General features: G+C 41.9%; 1 protein-coding gene across 4 annotated transcripts in view; it reads right to left on the bottom strand.

Moving 5' to 3' along the window:
* Positions 1 to 25,743, bottom strand: part of grid2ipb (glutamate receptor, ionotropic, delta 2 (Grid2) interacting protein, b) — a 103,588-nt gene that overhangs the window by 12,643 nt on the left and 65,202 nt on the right. For all 4 annotated transcript variants that reach the window (XR_006314797.2, XM_043711733.2, XM_043711734.2 and 1 more), the window contains 8 exons: positions 19,732 to 19,832; positions 18,527 to 18,641; positions 15,330 to 15,652; positions 13,950 to 14,381; positions 11,455 to 11,542; positions 10,657 to 10,734; positions 5,742 to 5,938; positions 3,435 to 3,590 (listed from right to left, as the gene is read on the bottom strand). Coding sequence is in view for 3 of the 4 variants with exons in the window: in XM_043711733.2 (XP_043567668.2) it covers positions 3,435 to 3,590; positions 5,742 to 5,938; positions 10,657 to 10,734; positions 11,455 to 11,542; positions 13,950 to 14,381; positions 15,330 to 15,652; positions 18,527 to 18,641; positions 19,732 to 19,832 (1,490 nt within the window). In the remaining variant the exon portion in view is untranslated. The remainder of the gene's footprint in view (positions 1 to 3,434; positions 3,591 to 5,741; positions 5,939 to 10,656; positions 10,735 to 11,454; positions 11,543 to 13,949; positions 14,382 to 15,329; positions 15,653 to 18,526; positions 18,642 to 19,731; positions 19,833 to 25,743) is intronic.

Raw genomic sequence — 25,743 nt, 5'->3', positions numbered from 1 at the left:
TAAAACACTGCATGATAATAATGGGCCAGCATTATGAAATCATTCTGCTGGACTTTGTCTTTGTTGAAAACAAGTTGATACCAAAACCAGAAACCTATCCAATGTTTTGAACTCATTAACGAATTCATTCACTCCAATTCTCAGTAATTGCATGGGCAAAACATTGGGAGTGATTTATGTTAGGTAAGAGGAAGCAACACAGGAGCAATTACCTCATGCAACTGCAGAATTTGCTGCTGATGGTGGCAGCATCTACCTGTTTGACTTTATTTTTTCAGTTTTTAAAAGCTAACATTACAAATAAGGAGACAGTGAGAGGGAAGCAAGCCAGGAAACAGAGAGGTGAGGATTCTACCTGGGAATCCAGAGTTCCCTGTCCCCTGGAAGATTTTGCACTCCGTAAGGAAACCTTTTACAGTGAGGAGGAAATATGAGTAAGGAGACAGAGGGAGCCAACTGCCTAAGAAGAGGTAGACTCAACAATCCAAACAAGGGCCAGCACTCGACAGACAACAAAAGCAAGCAGTCCATTCTGGGAGACAATTGCCCTGCACAGAGAGTCTACAGGCAAAAGGATGGATTACTTTGAACTCTGAGATCATCAATGTTTTCACAGACTGCATCTCCCCAGGAGGATAGTGACCTCTGTTTGTGAATTACTGGCTGCAGAGATCAATTTGAATTGTGTTGGTAGACACTCTAAGCCCATCACTCTTAAGATGAGAGTGGCCTTGAACTTTTATGCATCAGGGTCTTCAATGCACCTTTGCAGAATACTATAAATTCCAGCTCCTAAGAATCTCAAAGCCCTTAGGCCATTCTCCAGTCTCTCTACAAACAATGACCCTGCATTATTGTTGCTGGCCAACTCCAAAACATCCTCCCGTGGAGTTAAAACTGTCAGGTTCGGTGTTCTACCACAGTGTATGACCTCTCACAGGCTTTGTGAGCCCTCTTTTCCTGCAAAGGAAAAGGAACATTGTCATGTTTCTTCTGTGGAGAAATCATGCCGGCGCCGGTGTGCCCAATCTGTAACTGTGGACACTTCTTAATGATTCTTGCAAAGTAACAGGTCATTGATTTTAGACATCCTGGAGAAACCCTGGTGTCATGCAGTGTATTATGTCTGCTTCCATCCCTTCTATATATGGAACAGACACTGGGACAATCCCTCACTTGTCATCTATTCCATCCTCACACCTTCACTCCTCACTGCCTACAAACATTTCTAACATTCACCCTTGTTAAATGTAAAAAGTCATTCTGTCTCTCACAGCACTGCAAACCACTTCTGCTCTGATCTCCATTCAGGGGCTTTTTTAGTCTGGTGAGGAACACTCACCGATCATTCTCAGACTGAAGGAGCACTCATAGGAAGTCACTGACAAACTGTACGGGCTGTAGTCTCAGCCCTTCCACTTCATCAGACAACTGCAAGGAGGACTTACACCTGAACTGAAAAATGTGTTGCTGGAAAAGCGCAGCAGGTCAGGCAGCATCCAAGGAGCAGGAGAATCGACATTTCGGGCATAAGCCCTTTTTCAAGAATGATTCCTGTAGAAGGGCTTATGCCCAAAACGTTGATTCTCCTGCTCCTTGGATGCTGCCTGACCTGCTGCGCTTTTCCAGCAACACATTTTTCAGCTCTGATCTCCAGCATCTGCAGTCCTCACTTTCTCCTAGCAGACTTACACCTGATACTGCTGCAAAGCGCCAAGTTGACCTTCAGTGTCTGTGAAAGATAAGCAAATTGAAAGGATAGAATAGAACTCTTTTTTCTGAACATTTCTTATCCTCACAGGGAACGGGACAAGAAGTGTGTGCTCAGGTGTTACTTCTTCTCTGGGAAAGGTTCTGAATGATTCTTCTCTGCCACAATAGTCACCAGAAAGGGAAAAAAGAAGCTTTCCTTTTCGGCTGATCCATTGAGTCAGTGTCAGGGATGGAAGGTGCCCACTTCCTATATTTCTTTCAAACAATGTGGATCATTACTTGTGGATTTCGCTAGAAGCTGCCACCAATCTACTGCCAGCATTCCTTTAAATTGTTAGCTGTGGCTGATTTCTGACTTATAGCCCAAGCTCTCTCCCACTTGATGTCCCACTCTTGACTCCTAGTTTCATGCTGGGTTCCCCTACCCATCACTAATGGGTTTCCTTTCTGCCTGATGGCCACTTGAGTTGCTATGCTGAGAGGGTGCGAGTGGATAAACCACATCCATCCTGTTCCACATTTCTCACCCACAAGAAATCATTACATCTGGCCCATAAAGACAGACATTCAGAATTGCACACAAATTTAGAGAAATAAAGAAAAATAACTCACCTTTAGCATCCTCGTGACATGCCAAATATTTCACGACCAGTGAGAGAGTCAATGTTGTGATAATGACAAACAAGGCAACCAATTTGCACATTCTAAGGTCCCGCAAACAAATGACAAATGAATCTGTTTTGATAGTGTTGGTTGAGGAATATATTGGCCATGGCAGGTTATGCTTCACTGATACAGGGCACTGGTAAGATCACATATAAAGTACAGTATTGGTCTCCTTATTTAAGGAAAGATATAAATGCATTGGATACAGTTCATATTACAGTAATACCTGGAATGTGTGGGTTGTCTTAAGAACAGTGATTCAGCAATCTAGACTTGTATCTGCTGGAGTTTAGAAGATTAAGATGTCAATTGATTGAAACATACAAGATCCTCATGGATTTTGATGGGTGGATGTGGAAAGAATGATTCCATGTGGGTGAGAGTCTTGAATTAGGGGTCACTGTTTAAAAATAAGGAGTTGCCCGTTTAGACATAGAAGGATGAAGGGAAATGTTTTCTCACAGAGGATCATAAGACCTTGGAACCCTCTTCCTTAAAAGGTAATAGAAGCAGAAACTTTGAATATTTTAAAGTAGAGATAGAAAGATTCTTGGTAATCAAGGGAGTGAAAGGTTATTTGGGATATATGGACAGATCAGATTACTCATGACCTTACTGAATTTTGGAGCAGGCTCAAGTGGCTGAGTGGCCTCCTGCCCCTAATCCATGATGTGTTTGTCTGTATGTTTACATGAGATCAGGGTATTCATCTACTCGAGTATCATGGGATCTTTCATATCACCTCAGAGGGCAGATAGGATCTCCATTTGATATCACATCTGAAAGTTAGTGTACCTCCAATGGTGCAGCATCCCTTTGGCACTGCACTACAGTGTCTGCCAGGATTACGGACTCAAATCTCGGAATGAGACAAGAATGAACAAGCTTCTGTTTGAAGGCTTACTAACTGCACAGTATGCAAAATAAGCCTCTCAGTATTCTGCAGCAATGTGATCTTACTTTTAACCCCAGTTGCTATTACCTTGTCTCACAGACTGATTTGGTGAAATGTGAACAGCAGCTTATTAAATCCACTAGAAACCCTATACTGTTACCTCAAGAATCTTTGCCAGTTTCTTGCCACTTTTCAGTTCGACTGAGGCCTTGTAGATACACTGCAGTCCAGACTTTATCTCCTCTGTCTTCTCTTGCAATGTGACCTTGAAATGCAAGCTCTTCAGTCTGATTTTATATTCCTTTACTGACAGCATCTACACATGGGCAGGGATATAGAAGGAATAGTTTTTCATGAATCTCTGCCGAAGAAAGAAGCTTTGTGCAAAATATATCACATAGGGTTATGTTTCTTCTTTTTGCGAAGCTACTAATTCATGTTATCTGTGTTTTAGTAAGAACAAACACAGTAGGCCAGTAGTTGTTGCCTCACTACCTCTCACTCCTCTAATACGAATCTTCTCAGAACCTACCTTTTACCCTTTAGATCCTGTATGAAATGCCTTAAGTTTTTACTCCAAAAGGTGCTATATAAATATACCTAATTATTACATGAGGCGGCAATAAGGCAGACTGATGGATTTCATTCTAGGCTCTTATAGGAGTGACTAGCAATTTATTTCTCAAAGCTTGCTTGATTTGGGGATGGAGCTATTAGTTTGGAAGAAACTGAATGTAACTCCTTATATTCAAAAAGGGAGAGAGACAGAAAACAACAGGCCAGTTAAAAAATGCTGGAAGCTTTTATTAAAGTATTTATGGCATGAGCAATATGGTTTTGTGAAAGAAAAATCACGCGTGACTAATCCATTCGTCTTTGTACTTTGGGTAAAGGGGAGCTGGTGAATACATTGTACTGAGATTTACAGAATGCAGTTGATAAAGTGCCACATCAGTGGCTATTACAGAAAATAAAATGCTCACAGTGTATTATGGTATGGATAGAAGATTGGCTGGTTAGCAGAAAGTAGAGGCAGGCATAAATGGACCTTTTTCAGATTGGTAAACTGCATTGAATAATGTACCACAGGGATCAGTGCTGGGATCTCAACAGTTTCCAATTTGTACAAATCATTTAGATGAAGGGTTAAAAGATATGGTTACAAAGTTTGCTAATGATATACGAAGAAGTAAGAAAGTAAGTTGTTAAGAGAACTGAAGAAGGCTGCAGATATGAGACTGTGGATAACAATCTGAGCAAATTCATCAAGACACGGAAAATATCTAGGTTTAGGCTGACAAATGGCAACTAATAGCTGTAGCGTACAAATGCCAGGCAGTGACCCCTTCCAACAACACAGAATCTAGCCATCAGTCTTGACATTCGGTGGCATTGCCATTGTTGAATCCATCACTATCAATATTGGGAGCTGGCTACCATTGACCAAAAACTGAACTGAACGAGACACATAAATACCATGGCTACAAGAGCTGATCAGAGACTAGGAATCCTACAGTGAGCATCTTACCTCCTAACTCCATAAAACCTGTCCACCGCTTACAAGGCACAAGTTAGGAAAAAGTGAGAAAATAATCCCCACTTACCGGGATGTGTGCACTCAAAGGTTCTGACACCACCGAGGACAAAGTAGCTGCTTAGTTGATATTATATTCACATTCATGCTCTCCATCAACAATGCTCAGTAGCACCATCTACAGGATGCACTGCAAACATTCTCCTTAGAGAGCACCTTCCAAGCCCATAACCACAACCATTGAGAAAGATAGGGGTAGCAGATACATGGGAACATTACCGCGTGCAAGTTCCTGTCCAAACCACTGACCATTCTGACTTAGAAATATACTGCTGTTCTGTCAGTATCAATAGGTCAAAATCCTGGCACTCCCTCCCGAACAGCATTGTGGGCGCACCTACACCAAATGGACAACAGCAGTTCAACAAGAGAGCTCATCACCACCTTCTCAAGGACAACTAGGGATGGCCAATAAATGCTGGCCCAGTCAATGAAACAGATGTCCAATGAATGAATAACTAAAAATAAATAAACATAGACAGCTAGCTAAATAAATAAATAATGTTATGTGAAATCATCTGTTTTGACAGGAAGAATAATGAAGGGAACATATTATCTTAATAGTGAGAATCTGTAGAGCTTTGAGACGCAAAAGGATCTGGGTGTTCTTGTGCATGAATCACAAAAAATAGTTAGTATGCAGGTACAGCAAGTAATTCCGAAAATCCGAGTGTTATCCTTTATCATGAGGGTAACTGAATACAAAAGTGGAGAAATTACGCCTCGGTTATACAGGGCACTAGTGAAACCCATTTAGAGTACAGTCTCTCTATATTTGCCTCATTAACTCCAAAGTGTAAGAGAGGTTGATGAAAGTTGGTTTAAGTGCCTTTGACATAGAACAAGAGCTGTGACAGTTTAAAAGGGACCCACCTCCAGGGCGAATTGGTCCGGCTCACTCAGCTTACTGGGATCAGCCATGTGCCGCCTGAAATTCTTCAACTCTTCCTCATCAGGAGCATACAGTAGCAATTGTTTAATATGAGAAGGTTCCAGACGATCATTCTCCATTGTCACAAGGATCCGCCGGAGCTCTGGTGCAGAGAGTTTCAGGTGGGCAATGAGAATAGCTAACAGAGATAAAACCAGCACGAGAATCTGTTATCCCAAGGAAGTGAGAGGTGGAGAAGACATATTGCCACTGCCAAGTGAGTCAGACAAGCAAAAGGGACTGACCCGGAACTGCCAGCCGCTTCTGATGGGATATCGATTAGGGTCATTACTGAGCCAACTACACCCATTATTCTGAGTCTACTGCAATCTCGTGGTGGTTGAGAGATTAAAGTCAAGCTGCAAGGAACCTCATGCCCTCAGAAGGTTGCCCAGCTAAACTTGGCAGGTTTGCCTCCCATTTCCTGCCAAGGCATTTTGTGCCGATCTATACACCAGGCCTCAGATAGAGGACACACTGTTGACTAGAGATTATTGTTATACAGACAACAGTGTGTCATCAGTGTGAAAGATACTATTTGAGACAATTTAACAGAAATATAGAAAATAGGAGTAGGCTATTCAATATTATCATATCTAATCATCCATCCCAGTATCCTGTTATCAGTTTCTCCCCATATCCTCTGATCCCTTATCAATTTATGGCTTTGGATTTTTTTTTCTAATTTACTGTTGTGTAAAGATCAACTTTCTGAAATGTGCTCACTGGCCCTCCGAGTCAAAGGTAAAATGACATGTGACCCCCTCACCCATGTGTAAAGGTTCAACAATTCTGTTTTATAGGTATATAAAAAGGAAAAAGATTAGCAAAAGAAATGCAGATCCATTACAAGCAGTGTCAGAAGAATTTAAATGGGCAAAAAGGAAATGATAAAGAAACTGGACAACATTTTCTGTCTGCACGGAGGGAGGAAAATACTAAAATCCTCCCAGAAATAATGGAAGATCTAGGCATTAGTGTGAATTAGGAACTACAAGATACTAATGTCAATAAAAATGTAATAGAGAAATTAATGGGACTTAATAATTTAACTCCCCGACCCAATTATCTTTTTGCCTAGAGTGTTTTCTTTCAAAATTTGTTAGATTCTGTAACGGTACTAGCATTTTGGCAAATGTAACACTACTATTTAAAAAATGAGAGCAAGAACACACTGTGAACAATGATCTGTTAGTGGAACATTTGCGATAGGGAAATTGCTAGAATCTACAATAAAAGATGTGGTAATACGATAACTGAGAAAATACGATCGGATTGGAAAGAGTTCACACGAGTTTATGAAAGGGAATTCACGTTTGACAAGCCTGTTAGAGTTTTTTGAGGATATAACTAACAGAATAGGAAAGGACAAACCAGGGAGTGTGATATATTTAGATTTTCAGAAGGCTTTCCATAGAATTCCATGCAAGAGATCCATAAACAAAATTTGAAAAACGGAACAGGGGAAATGTACTGACATGAATTGAGAACAGGTCAATGGGTCAGGAAACAAAGTAGGAATGTACGAGTTACTTTCAAGTTGATTCTCTGTGACTAGTGAACTATGTCAAGGTTCAGTACTTGGGTCCCAACTATTCACAAATCACATCAACAAGTTAGATGTGGAAATTAAACATGATATCCGAAAATTTACAGATTATGCAAAACTAGGTGGAAGTGCGGGTTATGAAGAGGAGCAACTCAATGTGCCCTCTAAACTGACACTCGCTGACCTCGGAGGTCCACACAGCAGCAGGGAAAATTAGAGGGAACATGGATGCAAATATACTTCAAGGGAACTTGGAAATGCTAAGTGAGTGAGTGGGCAAGCACTTAGCAGATGGAAAATAATTTAGAGGAATGTCAGGTGATATGCTTTGTTAGAGGAAAAACAAAATTACCAAGCATTTCTAAACTGAAGTGTTTACTTTCAAAAGGGTCTTGGATGCTTTTGTTTAGGAATCACTGAAAGTTAACATGCAGGTACAGCAAGCAATTAAGAAAGGAAATGCTATTTTAAGTTTCTATTACAAAGGAATTTGAGTACTGGAAAAAAATGTCTTACTGCAATTATTTTGAGTCTTGACAAAACCACACCTGGAGTTGTGCAGTTTTTGTTTCCTTACCCAAGGCAAAATATACTTGCCATAGATGGAGTGCAATAATTTCGAATTCTTAAACTAATTCCTGGGAAAGAGGAAGTGCCCTGTGAAGAAAAATTAAATAGACTGGATCTTTGTTCTTTGACGTTTTAAAGAACAGGAGATGATCCCATTCAAACAAACAAAATTCTGTCAGGGTTCTAAAGGGTATATGTAGAAATTATGTTAACCCTGCTCAGAGGTATCCAGAGCCATTAGGCAGTGTCTCTGAATAACACGCAGACAACTTAGGATGCTGAATCTTTGGAATTCCTATAGTGTAGATACAGGCTGTTTGACCCATCAAGACATCACCAACCTTCTGAAGAACATCCCAACCAGATCTGCTCTATCCTCATAATCCCGCATTTACCATGGCTAATCTGTCTGACCTTCGCATCCCTGAACACAATGTGGAAATGTAGCATTGCCAATCCATCTAACATGTACATCTTTGAAAGGAAACCAGACAACCCTGAGGAAACCCATACAGACATGGGGAGAACATGCTTACACCACACAGAGAGTCACTCAAGGCTGGAATTGAATCTGGTCCTTGGTGCTGTGAGACATCAGTGCTAATCACTGTGCTGCCCAGAGGACTGTGGAGGATCAGTAATTGAGCATACCCAAGATTGAGATTGAAAGATTTCTAGTATCTGGATACAGGATGCCTGTTTCAATTATATATTCAACTAGAAATGCTCATGAAAAAATACTTAGCTTATGAATAATCAATTGATAGCATAGAACTTGGACACTGCTGAAAAGAGACATACAGTCAAAGCTTTTCATTTTGCATTCATCAAAACAGTTGCAAGAACACAAAATTTGAAAGGAAACATTAATTTACATAACATGAGAAAAGAATATTATAAATATCAAAGGTTATGGTCTACTGCGGGGAAACAATGCTGAAGTAGAATTAGCCATGACCTCATTAAATGGTAGAATGCACCTGAAGGGCTGAATGTCCTAATCCTGCTCCTGTTTTCTATGTCCTTATTTACTTCCTTTCTCCACCATCATTACACAACATACCACTCCTTCTCTTGCTCAATCCTTCTCAATATAGGCCCCTGGAACAAAAGTTCTTAAACATTGTTAACAGACAAGAAGTTGAAGCTTTTCACTTTGCACTTGTCAGAGCTAGGATGCCAGAAACAGATCTGAGAAAGGAACACCATTTTAGACTGCATGAGAAACAGGTGCTGATTGGTTGGACTATTATTGACATGGAGATGCAAAAGTAATAGTTAATTGTCAATCTTAATTCTAAGACCAAGCAGGTAGACTCTGAATCATCAGTGCATTGCCATAGGGATGCACCTGTCAGTTGGCTGTTTCCATGACCCTTGCTTTGTGAAATGTTGCAATGTACAAGTTCCTTTACCTGCATAAAACAACACCCTGATTATTTATGTACAGAGCTTCTAGCACAAACAAAGCATCTCACTGAGATTGACTGATAATCTTAAATTGGTTCTGGTGTAACTCCTAGCACAGTCTGGATTATTCAACAAATGGTTTCCAATTGTAGAGTCACGTCTATTGGAGGATAGACTCTTGGTGAGGCTTGCAAATATGGGCTAGTTGAGCATGATTGGTGCACTGTCCACTGTGAATAGTCAAGGGGACATGTTAATTGATACAGTTCACCAGTCACTGGGATACGTGACATCACATCAGCACTGAGATTCAAATATCACCTTACTCATTTGTGAGGCAGGCAAAATGTATTTTTGACTTGATAACAGCATCCAGTTAGTGGAAAAAAATTGCTGATAGATTTACTGCATAGAGCAGAGTGCGACAGCTAGTTCGTCTGCTGCTCAAATATTTGAGACATTTTCCCTTTCCAGGGCAACCCAAGGTAGATTGGGCACTACTCAGAACCAAAAGTGATAGACATTGGCTCTTTCTTGAATTTTCATGATATATAGCAAGTGATAATTTGATCATGCTGGTATCCATCATGATGCAGGATAGATTTTTATATGCACCATTTCAGCATCAAACTCACATGGTTAGGGGAAGTGAGAATAGGGCCCTATTCACAAGGTTGCCCATGGAATTGATTTGTAGCCTGTGAGTCTACAGCAATCCCAACAGGTATATTGACAAAAAGACAAAAAGGAGTCAAATCTGATTGGTTGAGGTATTGTCATGGAGAATTGCCAGGGAAACATCGATCCTATGTTTTTCTTTAGTTCAAAAATGGAGCAATAACTGGACATGTTATTTATGCTTGCAAAGGATAGGTGCTGAGTATAAATACATGCAGCATAAAGCATGAGTAAAGTGAGCTACATTGTTAGCGCAGCTGATAATTCTAAATTGGCTGTAAGAATAATTCTTAGCAGACTCTGGATTGTTCAGCAGAGGATGAAGTATTAAATTCAATAGCAATTCCTGGTGCATTCTTCATGGCGACACTTGGCTAACAGAGTCATGTTGTCAACCAATCAGCACTCTTGCCTCATGCATATAATTTATTGCTTCCTTTGAATTTGGCTTTCTTATATCTATCCTAATGAATGCAACACATAATGTTATGACTGGATGTCTCTTTTCAGTAATATTCAAGCTCTGTACTCTCAAGTTGCCATTCAAATATTAACTTAAGTACTTGTCAATGAGCAATTCCAGTTGAGTTTATCATTGAAAGAGGCATTCTGTTCCCATAGCACAAGGTCGAAAGAGGCAGGCAACTTACATATATTGTAGGCCTTCTTACGAGATAGTATTTCCACCACATCCTTCTTCTTAAAGGTTTCAGGTGCAAAACTTGCTTCTGTAAAAAAGAAAATGAGTGTAAAGAGGAATATTCAAACCAGGCTTCTATGAGCATCCGATCACCAGTTGGCAACAGTCCATGCCTGGGCCATGTGACAAAGAGTCCACGTAGACCCATTTAATGATCACACCATATGGACCTTATCTCTGAAGGGGAATAACTGGACTGTAGTGCATTAATCTGGATTAGTGGTGCTGGAAGAGCACAGCAGTTCAGGCAGCATCCAAGGAGCAGCGTCCAAGGAGCAGCGAAATCTTTGACGTTTCGGGCAAAAGCCCTTCATCAGGAATAAAGGCAGCGAGCCTGAAGCATGGAGAGATAAGCTAGAGGAGGGTGGGGGTGGGGGTGGGAAGAAAGTAGCATAGAGTACAATGGGTGAGTGGGGGAGGGGATGAAGGTGATAGGTCAGGGAGGAGAGGGCTGCCTGAACTGCTGTGCTCTTCCAGCACCACTAATCCAGAATTTAGTGTATTAATCCACCACTGGCTTCACCAACATAAAAAGTGACAAAAATACTTCGAGAATGACAAAAATACTTCGAGAAAGTGCTGCAATTTAATGGAGATTATCCACACATGGTACATAATCACTGTTTGGCACATAATATGTGTAATCACTAACTGACAGAGTCTGGTTCACACTGTGTAGACTGACAAGTGCACTCAGATGGTGTGTCGTGTTCTGTTAGGTGCTGTGCAAAGCCTGGCTGTAACTTACTGTTTGGTCTCTGGGTCCCAAAATGCAGCTCCAGATCTAGATACTTGACCATATCGCTCAGCTTGTCATAATCCGAGTCCTCTCCAAACTGAGGAAAATGAAGTGGAAAGAACTGATTATCAGATGATGGCTTCAAATAAACACAATGCAGCACTGAATCCATGCTCTTACATGATGACCAAGCTCTACTGGGTTTTAGTACAAGGGAAATGCTCAGTATGACTGAGTAAAGGTAAAAACAAATGACTGCAGATGTTGGAAACCAGAGTCTAGATTAGAGTGGTGCTGGAAAAGCACAGCAGTTCAGCCAGCCCGAAAATTGACATTTCGGGCAAAAGCCCTTCATCAGGAATACCTGATGAAGGGCTTTTGCCCGAAATGTCGATTTTACTGCTCCTTGGATGCTGCCTGAACTGCTGTGCTTTTCCAGCACCACTCTAATCTAGACTCAGTATGACTGAGCCTGTTTCACATCTCGGTTAACAATTGGAAACCTACCACATGGGCAATGGGGCAAGCAAAAGGACAGTGACAGAAAATTCTGAAAATAAACCACACACTTAGCTCAACGTCTGGGCATAATGTGCTCACTCATTCCTTTTCCTGAATCTCATTGGCATAAGATTCAAAAAGCACCGGTTGTCTCTCAGCCAATCAACCACTTTTCACGTTGCTACCTAGTGGCTATTTGACTACAAGACATACCATAGTCTGGGGTTGATCTGGACATGCATATCTTCAACCAGGTCACTGATTAGTGAGCAGGAGCAAAAACCCTCCAAAATATTCCAACATATTGAAAGAAAAGTCCTACTAATACCACTGTGACTAAGAACAGATAACTGCAAAATAAAATGGAATCTGATTTTGATTTGTTTTATACTCAGTGCTGGTTCTGTATTCAATGTCTCAACAACTATCTTTTTTTCTTGTATTGCTGCAGTATCCAGTTTGAAACAACTTTTTTTCCAACACAGCAACATTGACAGGCAGGAAAAGATCAAACTCCTTTAACTCATTACAAAGATCCCTCATCTCATTATAAGCAGAGAGTCTCCTCCTGAATGATCAAACATGGACCAAATGTTATTGACTAGCCATTTACCTCAGTAAGATGTGATCCCTTCCCTCTTCAAGAAAGGACCCCAACTCCCTCATGAAAACAGAAGGCCAGATTTTCATGGACGAGATGAATACTGGGAATCAGGAATTTTCTCTGTCTCTATCCGAGTCCTATCACCCTACTTACATCGCAGGGAGATAGGCTTGGGCTGGAGACAAGTCTGCTGGGCCTAGAGACAGGCCTCAGGGCATGATGGGAGGTGTGCAAGTGGTGATGTCAACAGTTAGATGTTTACTCGGAAATTGATTCACGTGTACACATAGTTGCCAAACTCTCTAATCTATAAGTCCTCCTCCCCCTCATACCTGGTGTCCCCATTCTCCTATCTCTCTCTCACACACACACACAAACATACACAGTTTGTATGAAGTTGGAAAAGGGTCCACTGGATGTATTTCACTGACAGTTTATTACTTGAAAACAATGATCAAGTATTACAACAGTTTTTCTTTCAACTCTATTGCCCTCATGATCTTTTTTCCAATGAACGCTTCTGCTTTCTGCCCTCTGAAAACACACCCAAGTGTCTTCGCTCTCCCTGTCACTCACTCTTCAATAACCTTCATCCCGCAGTACACCCATTCTCCCCAGTGACACACATATTGTTTAACTAGTCGTTTAACTAGTGTGGGGGAGATTATTTTTCCAAAGGGAATGCCGAGTGCCTGTTTTGGTTCCCAACTCCAGATTAGGGCTCCGCCGATGGTTCACGCGCCTTTGTGGAACAGTGAACAATATTTCCTCCCAAAGCCAGCTTGACTGCATCAAGGTAGTAGAGGATGTGAAATGCCCACCTACAGTGGAGCCAGTAAAGAGTCCAGAGAGCGATCTGGCTTTCAGTGATAATGAGACAGGAATTCCAGAACTGGGTCCTGTTCACCAGATTTATAGTCCTTTCGTCTCTGTTCCAACACAGGCAAGAAATCCAGGCCAAGGTGTCAGTGACCATCAAATTTTGTTGCAGCATTTATGGCCTGAGTGTTGGAGGCACTGATGATATGGATGGAGCATTTGTACCTTTAAGCTTGCAGGTTGAACACCTGCATTGTCAATGACTTGAAATAAGTCGTGGGCCCGCTGAGTACACAGGCTCCACATTGGGCTGAGTATAACAGCTGGAACCACTGACTGCTCAAGCTACTGAACGCATATGTAACTAATGAATCGATTGTAAAGACCTCCCTTCTCCAGATATTTCCCAATCTATCCCTTACCCTTCCTGAAGTCAGGAATATTTTCCCAGTTTGTCTCCACTACACTCACATCGCAGTCAGAGTTCATCCTCTTCCTGTCTTAGGAGTGCTTGACGGGTCAAACTTGGAAGGCCAGCAGAGGAAAGCAGCCTGGACTGTAAAGTAACAACTTCACATACCTGACCCCAAATGGTGCCTTCAGAATTCTCCACTTGTTCCCATCGCAGCCTCTTCACACTCATGTGACTGGATTCACTTCTACGGTGAAAGCCACGGTGCAATGGAGGGGGACCAGTCGAGGGTGGTAATGGAGGAGGAGGAGGTGGTGGTGGGAGAGGAATAGACTGATGGTGGCTAGAGGAGTAAGAGGGGGGTGGAGGTAGTGGAGGTGGAGGTGGGATGACCCTTTTCAACTCAGAGATTAAGGCGGCAGGTTTTGGGTCATTGAACTGTATGGGTGGTGGAGGGGGGGGACTTTGAGGAGGAGGTGGGATAGGATCCGAACATGATGAATACGTTAAGGAGCTTCCATCATCACTGCTACTGGCATATTCACTGGGGCTGCTTGGGTCATTTATGCTATAGATTCCCTGCTCCTCTGGAAAGGTCATCTTGGGAAAGAAAAGAGCAAGTTCAGCCAAAAGTGAAACAGTAAAAGTCTCAGAATCCCTACACTCCATCAGGTCCATACCAACCCTTCAAAGAGAGACTGTCCAGACCCACCCACTACCCTATCCTTGTAACTCTGCATATTCCATGGCTAATCCACCTTGCTTGCACATCCCTGGATGCTGTGGGCAATTTAGCATGGCCAATCCACCTAACCTGTAAATCTTTGGACTGTGGGAGAAAACTCACACAGACACATGGTGAATGTGCAAACGCCACACAGACAGTTGCCCAAGGTTGGAATTGAACCTAGTTCCCTGGCACTGTGTGGCAGCAGTGCTAACCAATGGGCCACTGTGCTGCCCATCTCACAAATCCTTCCCATAAAACTCCATCGTCATGTCTCCTACCCATGTATATATAAATACCCTTCTCAGAAGGACTTTTCAGGTTATATAGAGACCATTCACTTCGGTTTGAACCTTTCCATTATTCCTGGTTAGCTATTATTCTATGTATAAACCATTCCAATTTACAATTAAATTCCATCTTAGAGGCACATTTCTGAAATAACTGTCTTCTTCAGAATCCTGTCAACAATTCAGGTCTGAATATATAAAAGTTATCTATTTGAAATAAATTTAAAATCTTACAAATGTACAAAATTGGACAGGAGAAGGTCTAGCGGCCATGATGTGACCACTACAAACCATCACCCCACATTATCCCCTCAATGAGCCTCTTCATCCCAATAACTTCTCCCCCATTCCCAACACGCTTCCCTCTCGGAGACCCTTCTTCAATGACTTCATCCCCCAGTGACCCACTGACCTTTTAAGTATTTAACACCCAGGAAGATCCCTAGTTCGATTTTCAATGTGAACATGCTGTCACCGCCGATCTAACTGCTTGCTAATAGTCAGCAACTCTATTAGGTTTGAAAAACTTACTTCTTCGTAATCGTTCTCTGGGTTCATGAACTCGTCCATGATGGTCACCTTCTGTCCTAGCTGCTCACTCAGGGCATCCAGAAATCGGTCTGTATCACGGCTGCGAGGAGGGCGGGAGAATGTGAAGAGCTTCTTGCGACGGTGTGGGGGACTGTTCATGACTTCCACGTTCTGGGGTGAGGGGCTAGGGCTGCCGTCTAGGCTGACATAGGGGTGTGGGTCCGAATTAGTCGGGGAGGGATCATTAGGAGCTTGACAACGACAAGAGTGCATGGGATGAGGCTCTGTCTGCCATGACAGAGACATCCCCAACTTTTTACTGCCTGCAATATTAACAAAAACACATCACTTCGAGAATGTGCTTTCTTCAAATGAACAGACATTGAGCAGAAATATGGAGACCCCTCTTTGATGAAAACACCACTTTGTGCAAGGCAAACCTCAGTAGTCAAGACTATTGCAGAGTCAATGGGTCTATTTTCTTTCTACTGTATTGGACTGTTTATGAAAAGACCAATATAACAACTAATGGTGGGAAGCTGCAATTGACTCAGTTCCACAGGCTAGGAGGGAGCTGTCCCATTTCGCCACATTATAACAAACTACAGCTCAAAACTTACTTAATCAGCCGTAAGGTGTTTTCAAATAACCTGTGGTGGTGAAGGTACTGTAGGGCGGCTCAGTGGCTCAGTGGTCAGCACTATTGCCTCCCTATAGTGCTGGGGACCAGGGTTCATCCCAGCCTTGGGCGACTGTCAATGCGGAATTTGCATGTTCTCCCCATGTCAGTGTGGGTTCCCCCTAAGTGGTCTGGTTTTCTCCTACAATCCAAAGATATGTAGGTTAGGTGGTTTGGACATGGAAAATGCAGTGTTACAGGCATATGGTGGGTCTGGGTGGGATGCTTGTCAGTGTGGACTCGATGGGCCAAATGATGTGCTTCTAACTGATAGGGATTCTATGAATACAAGGTCTTCCGATGTGATCCTGCAGCAATGCCTTCAATGCTCATTCTGCTAAATCTCCTCTAATGTCTGCTGTTTTCTTCTGCAGTGTTTCCACCAACAATGTTTTACAAATAAACCAGGCCTTCATGCCTTAAAGATAGGAGTCACTACAGAGAGTAGAGTCAGCCAGGTAACCACTGATCATTTCTGGCCACATGTGACATATTGAAGGAAAACACAGATCCAGTGTGTGGCATACGGGTACTCAAAATATACCAGGTGACAAGTGGATGCATCTCCAAAAGTCCCTAAATCATCTGGGAAAATCCACCAGAGGAGTGACTAATCAGAGAATAGTCACCCCTTCAAGCTAAACAGAAGAAAAGAGTGAAGAGCTGCTCCTTCAATCACAGCAATGTGTTCTGGAAGTCCAAGGACCAGGGGGCTGCCATTGTTTTGCCAAGACCAAGAAAAGGTGGCAGGAGGCACGGCCGGGAACAATGTTGATGCTGGGAGAGGGAATGGAGGACTACCTAATCGCCCTCTGCAAGGGTGTGGGATGTTTGAGCGGACATGGAGGCTGCAAGTATTCTGGGGAGAGATTGGGGATTGTAGGAAACTGGGAGAGGAAGGCCCAGAAAGAGATATGGGGCTACAAGGTTCTAAATGGAGCTGGAGAACTGCAAAGTCTGGGTGGTGGGGGAGGGAATGTTAAGAATGTGGGGGTGGACAGTGGGAGGGGAATGAGGTCAGGTGCAAACAATAAAGGTCACAAGCAGGGTATCGGGTGGATTGGAGATGAGGGAAGATGAGAGGCCACCAAAGGAGCTGTAGGGAAATGGGGGGTGGCTATGACTGCAAGGGGATGGGGAAGCTGCAAGGGGACTGGGAATTGACAAAGAGGCCAGAGAAAAGCTGAGAAAAGAGAGTGAAGCTTCTTGTAAACAGATGCTAGAAAGATAATAGTACAGAGAGAAAGAGGCTTTAGGGCAGTGGGACAGACAGGGAGGGTGCACTGTGAATGATGAAGAGACAGAAGCTATTATTAGGGGGTTGGAAGAGAGAGGCAGGCTGTAAGGAAGGGAAAGAGATAGAGAGGCTGCAAAGAAAAAACAGTTCAAAGCAGTCGATGAAGGACTATGTAGCTAAAGAGGAACCAGAAAGTGCGAAGTAATGAATTACTTGCAAACGAATGTGTTATCTCTAACTTAAGGCTGTACAGTATACATTCAAGGAACGTTTTCATGGATGCTGTTGTAAAGAACACTGTGTCAATGATTAAATGTAAACCTGAGATTGAGATCTGAGATGCAGTACAAAGGGTAGTGTGGCCTACTTATCATATTCCAGTTTTGTGAATATACAATGGAAAGCTATGACCTCACCATTCTGTGGAAATTTTTTTTAAGGAAATGGCTTTTTGTGTGTAGAAATATGTATCAGTTCTTTGGAAAAAATGTTCTTGCTAATTTCTGCCTGTTATCTTGTTCCAATTTAAATACAGGTATCCCCTGCTATCCGAAGGATGAGCGTTCCCAGGAAACCTTTCGTACGCGGAAAATGGCGTAAAGCGAAGGAACATGATTTATATGGGAAAAGTTTGCTGTTTTTCATAAAAGTGAAAAATCCTCTTGAGATTTGCGAAAACAGGTACTAATGTAGGTCTTTTGTAAAAGTGAAGTGGCATAAAGTGAACATTTGAAAAGCGGGGGATACTAGTATTGTCATATCTGAGAGATAAATGCTCTTCAAAGTTGCAACATTAAAGTTTAACTGCATTGATAATAAATGAGGCAAATGATAAATTCTTCTAATTCTGTTGCTATGTGAGTCCAATAGAAATGCAGAAGACAGTGGTACTATCTGACTCTATCACCTGCTTATAAAGGAGTTAGCAAGAGTAATAAAGTAGCCCCCAAAAATCAAAAGTAGATCTCGAGGGCATTCCTCAAAAAAACTTTTGTCGTGTCACACTTTATTCATTAAGAAAAGTCAAAACTGGAAAATCATAGAATCACATAATTTTTAGGGTGCAGAAGCCATTTAGCACATTATGCCTACACCAGCTCTATGATCAGGTGAGGCAGAAGTTAAAGACACACGTGCTTATGGAGCTACTGTCATGGATTATCGTCTCCATTATAGATAGAGCCATGTAACAGCAGTTGGGTCAGGTCCTGATTGAAAGCCACTTCATTGCTGGATGGTATGGATGAAAGAAGTCATAAGCTAGTGGTTGCATCACTCTACCTGAATGGCTCAGTTGTTCAGGTACCGGAGATGTTCTGGGCAGTGACGGTTTCATCATTTTTCCTGCATAGCCAGACCCTCCACGGGTTTCTATTTCAGCATAGACAGGAGATATCTGAGAACAAAGTCCCACTCCAGTCAGCATCATAGAGAGAGAAGACAACAATAACAATAAAGTCTTATAGTTACAGTGCCATTAATATAATAAAACCTGCCAAGTTGCTTCACAGGAACATTATAAAATGAAATCATGCCACATAAGCAGATATCAGACTATATGGTCAAATGTTTGGTCTAAAGGCTAGGTTTTAAAGAGTGCTTTAATGGAGGCGGGTGATTGATGTATGGACACGAGGTAGTAAGGAGGGAATTCCAAAGCAAAGGAACTAGCTAATGAAGGCGCAGCCACAAATGCTGGAGTGATTAAAACCGGAGATGCACAAGAGACTGGGATTAAATGACCACAAATATTTTGGAAGTCTGCAGGGATGGAGGAGATTACAAAGATAGAGGAAGGGGGGAACGGGGGGAGGTCAAGGCCACGGAGAGGTTGGAAGACAAACATTACAGTTTGGAAATGAATATGTTGCTTGATCATGAGCCATTCAGCAAGCACTATGTTGATATAATAAAGGGACTTGGTGTGAGTTAAGACAAGGGCAGCAGGAGTTTGAATTACCTCAAGATTACACAGCATAGAGTATGGGAGACCAGCAAGCAATACATTGGAATAATCAAGTCGAGAGATATTAAAGGCACAAACAAAGGTTTAATTAACAGCAAAATAACCTATAGCATAGGCAAAAATGGATACGTTTTGGAAATGAAAATAGACAAATATAATAATGGCTCAAATATATGGTCAGAAACTTGCTATGGGTCCAATTTAATACCACCAAGACTGTGAAAGGATATTTTTAAGCTCAGGTTGTTGCCAGGAAGGAAGCAAGTCTGTAGCTAGGGGTTTGAATCAGGGACCAAAAATATTGACTTTATCCTTCGCTGTATTTAATTAGAGGATATTATTTGCCTGGTAAGTGGTTGTTGGGTAAGCAGTCTAATGACTTAGCATCAATGGAGGAATTGCAAGAACTGGTGGTGAGGCACAGCTCTTGCACCTCAATGCCAACGTACATGTGAAAATTAATCACTCAAGTTATGTCACAGGGGGAGTGACTGGAAATACATTGAAATGTAGTACTCACCTTTCTCAGGTTGGGTGTCTCAGGGAGAGATGTACCGTCTCCTGATTGTCGCTCTCCAGGAGTAAGGCGGATATACGTATCTACAGCATCCCCAGGACCTCCTGCAAATAACGTGTAGATTTGCAATCATCATATTCTGGTATTTTGACATTGTTACTGTGAGAGATGTGGGGTATATTAGAACACTTAATATATTGATGGGTCTGAAATAAGTCAGTAATTTCTCAAAGTAGTACAGTGTTACAGAAATGACGATAGATCAAGTACACAATGCCATAAGCTACTTTGGTCGAGCAAGAGAGAATCAGAGTTGAATAAATGCTGCTGCAAACAGCTTCACGTTGGCTGGATAAACCTGAGTAACCAAACATTGGCTTGATTCAGTGGACACAATGTTGCCTCTGAATCAGAAGGTCATAGGCCAAGGGCTCACATCAGATCTAGGCTGAGTCCAGTATGGTACTGAGCGATTGCTGCACTGTCAGAGGGATCATCTTCAAAGACAGCATTAGATCTTTGCCCTGTTAGCCATCAGCTGGATATGAATATTCCATTGTACTAATCAAGACAGAGAATAGGCTGTGGGGCAAGGTACAAGCCTAGTTTTGTAGTCACAATTCTAAGTAAGCCTCTGAGAATAACATCTAAATCTTGAATAAAGCTCTCAGTATTTCTTCAAATGTCTCTAGAGACCTAGATCTGTCCTGTCAGATAACAAGAACTGATGATTCACAAGATCTCTTGAATTCCTCCATAAATTGCTTTTCTGGCTGAGCATCAAGGTATTTTTTCTCCTTAAAATGAGCAGCGTTACATTCTTCTCTTAACACAAATCACTTTAATTACCAAATCTGAAAGACGCTGACAGGATCCAATTTCCTCATTTCCATCAGACAATCTGCCTTTTATCAAATACGCTGGAATTCTGCAATTCAACTCTAAACCCAACCTCAATCATGGACAGTAACCATTTTCAAAAGGAGAGTACTATACTGAATCACAAAGATGTAGTGACAACCTTAGCAATAACAAATCTATATGTATGTTCATTTACACACACACACACACACACCTTGTTGCGAACAACATAGCTAAAATCTAACTTACAGAAAACAAATTTAACCTACAAAACAGCAATCTAGACTCAATGCAATGAAGTAAACCTCAAGTACAGGGGAAGTAAAAAGCCCAACTCCAAACTTTGATGGGATTGTCACTCTGGCTGGACATATCTTGGAGATATCAAAGCATAACCCCCTACCTCCAACCACTCTATCCATTCCTGGTGTTGGTCCACCTTAACAAGACCTTACCTCACAACAGCCATGTGCAAACAAATTGACTGCTTTTTTTCTAATGATTCCTGACAAACAGCAGTCAAACATGTCAACACTTTTTGAACTAACAAATACAACTATTCAAATATACGCTGTTAATGCCCCTGTTTTTGCCCTCTCTCAAGCATTATTCACTGCAGTGATCTGCAGATGGCATTTAATTCCTGGAAACTCCACTCTCTGAGTACCAAATCAAAAACAGGCAGTTACATGACGATAAGACCTAAATGGAAAGGGCCTTGGGTTACATGACCTAATTTGTTTATTATGATCAAAAGTAGCACTAAATAAAGCCTCACTGGTGAGACTTCATCTATGTGTAACAAAATGATACCTGGTCTATGGGTACTGAAATAAACAGCATGCTTCATTACTGCATTTGCTGGAAAGGCACAGACTTAAAAGGAGTACAATCTAAATTATTAACAGCTTAACTAATTGTGGAAACGAATGTGATAGGTTGTACAAAACATTGGCCATCAATTAAATTGAGAAAACAGAGAACGAAGATGGTTTTGACAAAGGTTTATTTACAGAGAGCAATCATGAAACAGCAACTTGGGAATGACTGAGTGAACTCACTCCTTGCAACCCTTCAAGAAAGTGTTAGACATGTTTTGTTAACCTATTGGAGATTATGCCAAGGGAAGCTAAGAATAATTAATGGAGTGCAGTTTGTCTTCCATTTGCCTGACAGCCTGAGAGGATGTTTTGATCAAGGTTTCCTGAATTGGCTGCAGTTGGATAGATTTTGTGCAGCTTTTATTTGAAATTCATTTACAGGATACAGGTGTCATTGGATAGACCAGCGTTTAGTATCCATCCCTAATTAAAGATCAGTCATGTTGCTATGGTTCTGGAGTCAAATGTATATCAGACCAGTTATTGACTGCAGATTTCTTTCCCTCAAGGAAATTGTGAACCAGATGGTTTTTAACTTTTTCTAATTGCAGCATTTCTGTTCTGCTGAATTTGAATTTAACCATCCATGATGGTGGGATTCAAACCCTCAGAACATGAACTTGAGGCTTTTACTTGTCTCGTGACATTACTACTATGTCACTGCTTCCCAAAGCTAATTCAACATGGTGTTAGGTACATATTGATTAAGATAAATGGGATAGCTTTTTCATTGAAGCAGCACAGACATATTGGGCTGAACAGCTTCTTGTGGTGTATGACTCATTGATTCTCAGTCTATTTGCACCTGGGAGGAAAAGAGACAGAAGGTGAGTCCAAAAGAAACTGATAAAAGGTTACAAAAGGAGATGAAACATATTTGCTTGGTCTCCTTTTGTCACCTTGTGTATATTGCATAGCAAAACAAACCCAACTGCAAATCAAGAAACAATCTCAGACAATGAATTCAGATTCAGAGACAGTGTGATAAAACTCCAAACTGAAAGTAACACCAAGAAGCAGATAGTCCAAGTGAGCAACTATGCCTGAGGAAAGTGTAGCCAGTCATTGTAAATGGTATGTTTAATGTGATGGTATACTTGAAATCGCAGGATTTGAATGAGGATTGAGACGTTCGTTCAGAAAGTCTCTAATGCAAAACATTAACTTGTTTTCTTCCTCGTTGTCTTCCTCGTTGTTCTTGAGGATGTTACCATGTATTTCAAGCATTTTCGGGTCCTATTTTTAATCTAATTTCTGTTGGCCATAGTCATAAGTTTAATTAAGACAAAGGATGGGAAGAATGTTTGTGATGACTATTGAAAAAAATGTAACACAAGAGCAAAATGTTTTGGAGTGTTTGGTGAGTGACAAAGTGAAAATGAAAAGACAAGGTTTCAAATAAGATTAAGTCTTGGTTGTGGAATGTTGTTTATTCATTTTCTTGTCTAAATGGCTGAGAGATGGAGGAATGTGTGTTGGACTCAGGTTCTCGTTTATCCAACATTGATCCTCTGAGGAATGGCAGCCATGGAACAAAAGGTCTTGGGTTAAGTTCCAGCAGCCACTTTAATCACTGTCTGTAACTGGAGAATGCAAAGTGAGGTTGACTCACAGAGGCAGTGGCAACACTGTGCCTTTGTTAAATAACCATCCTGCTTTGGAAGGACAGCTACTTGGCAAGAGACAGCTCGATTAACATTATCAGTTGGATGCTTCTAAGCAAATGCACCTTTTGCCTTAACAGATGGAGACAGCGTTGCTGTTCATATTTCATCACTTCTGTTGATCTTTTAGATTTCCAGCTGCTTCCTTTATTCCTCATTGTTTACTATAAAGATTCCCTTACAAGCATAGCCATCTTATAAATTCAATGCTGCTGTCTGTTGCTCTTCCTTCAGTGATTCAACATGTTTTCCATGTGTGACATCCTGTACTTGAGGGAATGGGCAGAAAGGCTTTCCTCTTTCCCTGTATAATGGCAGCACAGGCAAGCTACTTTTCTTGAGTATAAAGTGGAACATTTTGCAATGATGACACTGGTGCAGGGATCAGGGGAAGACTGTTATGACTCTTTAAGACTCTTTGATGTCTGTTTCTGTGCTGTACAATTCTATGACTCAATAGGGTGCTTGTTGTGGTTCAGCATATAGCATTTTTGCCAGAATCCCATTCCAGAGATTTGAGCACAATAATCCAGGACAATGCTTTCAGTGTAGCACTGAAGAAGCACACATCAGAGTTAGTTGTGGAGAGAAAAAAAATGTGTAAAGACTGAGAAATTAGGCTTCCTTCATTAACATTGCATTAAGTTATAATCTTCCCAAAAAGAGGTTAAACCAAAGCGCTTTCTAATCTCAGACAGGCATGAAAGATTTCTTGACTGTATTTCAAAGCATATTTCTCCCTGAACTATCATTACTAAACCAGATGATCTGATCATTATCACATTGCTGTTTGCAGACCTTGCTATGTACAGATTGGATGCTGTCTCTCCATGAGTGTATCTCCTGCAGAAGCACTTTAGCATGAAATCTGTGACACTAATGTTATCATTGTACAGCCACACTGCACTGGAGCCAGAACTGAAAGAAGTATGCCCTAACTGTTGGCTCTCCCTTGCTGCCCTACTGCCTGCTCCTAAATTACTGGTCACTCCCATCATTACGGAGCACCCCACTGGCCACTACTCTAGCCACTGGTCATACTCCTATTCACGACTGTTCACTCCCCTCATCACTGGCCTCTCCCCTCATCACTGGCTGATCACTGGCTGCTCCCCTCATCACTGGCTGATCACTGGCCGCTCCCCTCATCACTGGCTGCTCACTGGCCACTCCCTTGGTCATCACTCTCAATATTGGCCACTCCCCTCATGGCTGACCACCTCATTGGCCACTTCTCTCATCACTGGCCACCACATTGACCTGGCCCCTCATCACTGGCAGTCCCATTGGCCACTCCCCTCGTGGCTGTTTGCCCCTGACTTCCCTCCTCATCGTTGCACCTCTCTGACTGTCCAGCTGGCCCACCCCATTGCTCACCAGCCTTACTGTTAGCTGTGTCCCTTACTGTCCCCCTCAATACCCTGCTCATCACTCACTCACAGGTGGGAGAGTGAGTGAAGTACCAAGACCTCTTTCTGTGTGCTCCTCTTCCTAGCCCTTTTCAGGGGTACCAGGCTGCTACATGAGATACGTTTTAAATATTAAGTCTTTGCACAAATCCTGTGTTGCCACTGGAAGTGACCTTAAAGGATCTGTGACTAGATTTCCAGTAAGAGCACCCCCCCCCCCCCCCCCCCTACATGGATGCTGTCTCTCCATGAGTGTATCTCCTGCAGAAGCACTTTAGCATGAAATCTAAATTGCTTCTATGAAATCTAATTACCCCCCTGTGGTAATAAACACAGCCTTCCTACATTACAACAGAAACATCAATCAGACATGGGACACCCTGAGATTATGAAAATCTTTATACAAAAGTAAAAATTTCAGCATTTTGCATTAATATCAATAGGGCCTTGTCAGAGTTGATGAACAATATAGCCATCAGCAACGGTTACCTTCATCCTCTTTTCTGCACCATTTGGAAACTCATAAATAGTTGAAGCTAATGGGTAGGTAACGCGAAAGAGAGCAGAGAGAAGATGCTATCTTATTCCTTCAACTGATGCCCATGTCTGGTAAAGTATTGGTCTCACCCTGTCACCCCTGAAGGTGTACTTTACAAACCTGATGTGGCTGTAAACACTGACATTCCAGCACAACATGAAACTGAAGGAAAATTCTGCGAGACTCCTGACTGGAATAAATCTGAATCTCCTGGGCCTACAGAGCATAAAGAAGTGGCAGGTGGAATACAATGTGGGAAGGTGTGAGGTTGTGCACTTTGGTAGGATGCATAGACTATTTTCTAAACAGGGAAAGGCTTTGGCAATATGAAGCACAAAGGGACTTAGGAGTCTTAAATCAGGATGTTCTTAAGGTCAACGTGCAGGTTCAGCTGGCAGTTAGGAACGCTTTGTAATTTTTGCATTCATTGCAAGAGAGCCAGAATACAAAAGCAGAGATGTACTGTTGAAGCTGTATAAGGCTCTGGTCAGACTATATTTGAAATATTGTGAGCAATGTGGGCTTTGTATGTAAGGAAGGATGTGCTGGTATTGGAGGGGGTCTAGAGAGGGTTTATAAGTATGACCCTGGGGATGAAGGGTTTGTTATATGGGGAGCAATTGAGAACTCTGAGTCTGTACTTGAGGGAGCTTAGAAGGATG

Source organism: Chiloscyllium plagiosum, unplaced genomic scaffold, assembly GCF_037043375.1.
Source record: "Chiloscyllium plagiosum isolate Xiang-an unplaced genomic scaffold, Cpla_swu_hap1 HiC_scaffold_20, whole genome shotgun sequence".
Classification (NCBI taxonomy): Eukaryota; Metazoa; Chordata; class Chondrichthyes; order Orectolobiformes; family Hemiscylliidae; genus Chiloscyllium; species Chiloscyllium plagiosum.
Note: the sequence above shows the minus strand (reverse complement) of the source record. Positions and strands in the feature narration are given on the sequence as shown.